The 4,796-nt window shown below is 31.9% G+C and overlaps 1 protein-coding gene across 1 annotated transcript; it reads right to left on the reverse strand.

The window, feature by feature from the left end:
* Positions 1-260: 260 nt before the first annotated feature.
* Positions 261-3,403, reverse strand: ATFP8 (Ras-related small GTP-binding family protein). Its single transcript, XM_090306827.1, has 8 exons — positions 3,191-3,403; positions 3,018-3,090; positions 2,779-2,826; positions 2,622-2,669; positions 1,805-1,876; positions 1,266-1,421; positions 737-840; positions 261-567 (listed from the first exon to the last, which is right to left on the reverse strand). The coding sequence occupies exons 1-8, from the start codon at positions 3,202-3,204 to the stop codon at positions 477-479; spliced, it is 606 nt and encodes a 201-aa protein (XP_090162953.1). The 5' UTR covers positions 3,205-3,403; the 3' UTR covers positions 261-476.
* Between the last annotated feature and the right edge of the window lie 1,393 nt (positions 3,404-4,796).

The raw sequence follows: 4,796 nt of genomic DNA on the forward strand, positions 1-4,796 counted from the left end.
ATATGAAAGGTCTATACATTAAAATCAATCATCAATCGTGTTAGAGACAATGGACCATCCCATATCACAAATCCATAATATCTGAGCTCGACAATCCTCAAGTTGGACACGATTCATGAACTAAGGCATGCCTAATCCGAGCACCAGTGATGTGGCTCGGATGTCATGAAACTAACATGTGGGTCTGTGACACGTGACAAAATGACTATGGTCAATGAATGTCAGAATGATTTTCTTTACTCCAATCTACACGGATATAATTCTCTCCAAACTTTAGTATATAGTGATGATTAGGAAGGGAAGAGAGAGTATCCAAAGGTGACTGTCACAAAGCATTTATACACACAAGGATTCAAACAGAGAATAATTCACAATTACATAGAGACCCTTGACCCAACACAAAGTAAAGAACAATTTCATCTTAGAAAATTGTTAACTTGGATTTTACCATTATATAATTAGGCGTGAGAAAGTGCTCAACTGCAACAACTGCTCTTTTGCTCAATTGGCTGCCCCTTAATCTGCACATTCCCTGATGACTTGGACGAAGTTGGCTGGCTCCCCATTCTAAAATACATTTTGAAATGTCAGAAACTACACATAGCGAGACAGAAATTCAACATTAAGCCAATAAACTTTTCAACAATATTGAAGGAGTAAAAGCCAAGAAACCATGCCGCAATATTATAATTATAAGAGGGCCAGGGGGAAAGGTAACGGGTAGAATGGTCATTACTTTTTCTTTATTTCAGCAGCCATAGTTAAGAAAGCTTGCTCTACATTGATCGAGTCTTTGGCACTCGTCTCTAGAAAAGGGATTCCGAGCTCGTGCGCAAATGCCTGCAATCCATCCATGAAGAGGAAAATTCAATCAATCAAGTATTAAGTTAACTTATCTTCTATATTCTCAAGGGCAGGCCAAGCAGCAGGTGGAAGAGGGAGGTCGTGAGAGAAAGGGACAAGACTAAAACTAATGATACTTGAAGAGTATATTAGAACTTGAAGTGCAAAAATAGAAGTATACTCAATTTACATTGAAGGTCATTGAAAATAATAGGAACATCCGACCAAACGTGGCTGAAAGAACTTGGCTAAAAGTTTGTAGTCCTTTAAAATCAAATGTTGAGTATACATAAAAAAATAAATTGTGGTGCCAAAACACTGACATATTAACAGGCCGGTCCTACCAAAAACCTAAAGTGGAAGCAAACGAAATGAAAAGTTGAAGTATAAGAATTATGGCACAGCTAAAATAAAAATTATACCTTTGCCGTCTGTGTGTCAACCACCTTGTTCTCAACTAAATCACACTTATTTCCTACTAAAAGCTTGCATACACTATCATTAGCATATCTATCAATCTCATTCAGCCATTGCTTGACGTTGTTAAAGCTCTCCATCTCAGTGACATCATAAACAATCTGTTGCAATTCAAACAAAATATTGTAATGATGACATGTTTCTTTGATGTAAAAGTCAACTAATGAACCTGATAAAAAAAGAAAAAAAAAAATCCCCAAATCACTTTCTAGGTGAGCTATTTTAAGAGATCAGAATGCGTCCTCCCAATTTATCGTAGATATCGGTTCAAGGGCTTTTTCCACAACACAACTAATACAGACTGATATTGACTTAAGGGCTTATACCGCTAATAATAGTATGACATTCACACAAATTTCCCATTCAAGATCCAGAAAACTACAAATTCTAATAAAAAATACAGGCTAAGAACAAGATGAGAGAGATCTCGTAAGTTCACCATACAAATATATTGATCCCCGAACTTAATAGAGAAGATTCTTACAATTATTCCATGTGCACCTCTGTAATAGCTGCTTGTTATAGTCCTGAATCTCTCTTGACCAGCAGTGTCCCACTAAAAAGAATAAAACAATAGAATCAGTCCAGTCTTCTGCACGTCAAATTAGGTTTTGGAAAGTCCTTGAAATGAAAAGGAAAACAGCTTTCACAGAAAAAGGGAAGATAGAAGAAGTGGATTAGACAGTCAGCAGGAATTGTAAAGGTTACTGCACATTCACTTTCATGTCTCCAACGATTTGCATAGCAACATTATCCACCATTTCCTGTTCGTCTATTAATAATTACAACAGCTTTTATGTCAGATAGACTTGCATAGAAGACGGAATCTGGCATGTAAAATATGATTGAAACTAAAAAAGTAGCAACACCACAACCTATTACAGTAAAGCAACTGATTAGTATCAAAATGACGGATGTTGTCTGAAATTTTAATTTCATATTAACAGAGAAACTGAAAGAAATTAAATTAAACAGAAACCACTCCATATTTTAGCCTTTCTGATGCAAAGAGGCTTACTTTTAGCCAGAGCAAAAGAAAGTAACAGCAGGTTACAAGATCATCATACATACATATACACACACACATATATACAGGAGCACGCAACAGAATTGAATAGATGAAAAGCTAGACTTCAGTCCGTACCCAAAACCAGGACAAAAAAAAAAAAAGAACAGATTATTTCCCAGATGTATAAGCTCTCACGAGGCCATAAAATGTTTAATCACGCAGCAAAGATAAATGCCCACTATGAATAAGAAATAAAATTTACAAAAACAAGAAACTATGCAAACCCACTCACAATCTGGAGCTTAATGGTCTTTCCATCCAGTTCCACAGTTCTGATTTTCTGAAAAAAAAAAATCATAGAAGATTAGCCATAAGGAGTAAAATCCACAAGCAATGGCCCATAACAGCTCTATATGCAATTAAAAAATGGCAATGGTTTGGATACTCACGAAATCAACTCCAATCGTACTTATATAGCTATCCACATAGGAATCATCCTGAAAAAAAAAAGGAAAAAAAAAAAACAAAGCAATTAGCTTTTCGCTGTACTGATGAAGATAACCTCTGAAAAAACACGAGAAAAAGCCCTAAATCATCACCCATTTCCAAAATCCGATAGATAAACAGATGAAATTAACAAAAAAGGAAAAAAAGACGGACGAAATCAAGAGTTGTGCAATGAACTCACCGCAAATCTGAGAAGAAGGCACGATTTTCCAACGGAAGAGTCGCCGATTAGCAAGAGTTTGAACAAATAATCACTGAAAAGGGAGGGAAAAAGCATAAACAACAAATAAGATATCTGAGGAGTTCAATTGAAGAGAAAAAAAAATGAAGAACTGAATTGAAGTATTAACATACTATTCGTTGCTCATGGCTTGAATCGAAATGGAAAATTCTGTCTCCTGATTTTCTCTTGGAGTCTTCGGAGCGAAAGCGAAGGAGAGAAAGTGGGAGTGAAGTTAGAGACCCGTTTGATGATTTTATTTATTTATTTATTTTTAAAATAAAAAGTTCTTAAATGATTAATTAAAGTTTATCTTCTTCTTTTTCTCTCTTTCCCTCCCTTAAATCATGCTTATTAGTACATGTTCAACTTGCTTTTTATGGGACATAAATTACACGTTTGGTTTATAAATCTAATATCTGTGTTTAATAAATTTTGTAATTTAAACAAAAAAATCTATTAATTAACTTTGAGTAAAAAATTTGATTCTCTTGCTCATTGTTGTAAAAAAAAAAAAAAAATTAAGAAAATTATTTTCAATGATAAAACTGCTGAAAATATTTACAAATATAACATTTAGATCATGATAGACCACCATCTGTGTCTATCATGATAGTAATCTATCGCGATTTGTTGCAGATAGATAATGAAATTTTGTTACATCATGTAAATGTTTTGGTCCATTTTGTTATATTTGAAAACAACACAAAAAAAATTGTCTAATAAATTAAGTCCTAGTCTATTTTGTTTTTGAAATTTATGTTTGTCTCTCTCAATTTCTCTATAATAGTTTCCATATATTTTAAAGAAACACTTGAATTATTAGTTAAATTCTAAAAACAAAAACAATTTTTTTGACAATTGCGGTCCTATTTGATAACTTTTTAGTTTTTAGTTTTTAATTTTTGAAAATTAAGCTTATAATAATTATTTTCATCTATTCTTTTCTTTATTCGGGTATCTATCTTAAAGATGTTTTAAAAAAATCAAACCAAGTTTTGAAACTAAAAAAAGTAGTTTTTAAAAAAACTTGTTTTTGTTTTTTAAATTTAGTTAAGAATTCAAATATTTAGTTGAGAATAATGAAAATTATGGTACATAAGTTTTAAGAAAACAAGCAAAAATTTCAAAAATCAAAACCAAAGCGTTCATCAAAGGGGCTAACTATTTGGTTTTTTGTTTCTTATCGTTAGAAAAGGAAACTTATTTAAAGTACTTCCACCTAAATGTTTTTATATTTTGCTACATACTTTCTACTCATGCTTTTAAAAAAACAAGTAAAGTTTTAAAACAAGAAAAAATAGTTTTCAAAATTTTGTTTTGTTTTTAGAATTTGACCAAAAATTCAAGTATTTTTTTTAAGATAAGTAAAAATTATAATAAAAAAATTAGGAGAAAACACAGATGAATTTTAAAAACAAAAAAATAAAGCGTTATCAAATGGAGCCTACATTGTTTACTTTTAAAAGCTTTACTTTCTTTTTGAAAATATGAATAGAAAATATATAATAAAACATGAAAAAACTTATGGTTGGGAAACTATCTCCACAATCAAAGGAAAGAAGAAGAAAAAAACGCCTTCCAAGCTTGGACTTACATTCTGATCAGGAATACTTTTTCGACAATAGAAGAAAAGATTGTGAGATACTTCTACTACATCAAAAATGTACCTTTGAACTAAACTCTATCATTTAGTTTGTACTATTCAAAAAAAAAAAAAAAAAAAGGCTCCAACTAAGA

This window comes from Benincasa hispida, chromosome 11 (genome assembly GCF_027475165.1).
Source record: "Benincasa hispida cultivar pf3 chromosome 11, pf3_genome.v1.1, whole genome shotgun sequence".
NCBI lineage: Eukaryota > Viridiplantae > Streptophyta > Magnoliopsida > Cucurbitales > Cucurbitaceae > Benincasa > Benincasa hispida.

Bases quoted from the DNA above. Each gene is read 5' to 3' on its own strand.
- ATFP8 (XM_090306827.1), bottom strand. The intron at 841-1,265 runs GTATAATTTTTA...GATGGATTGCAG, and splicing joins TTGACACACAGACGGCAAAG to GCATTTGCGCACGAGCTCGG. The intron at 568-736 runs GTAATGACCATT...AATGTATTTTAG, and splicing joins GCTGCTGAAATAAAGAAAAA to AATGGGGAGCCAGCCAACTT.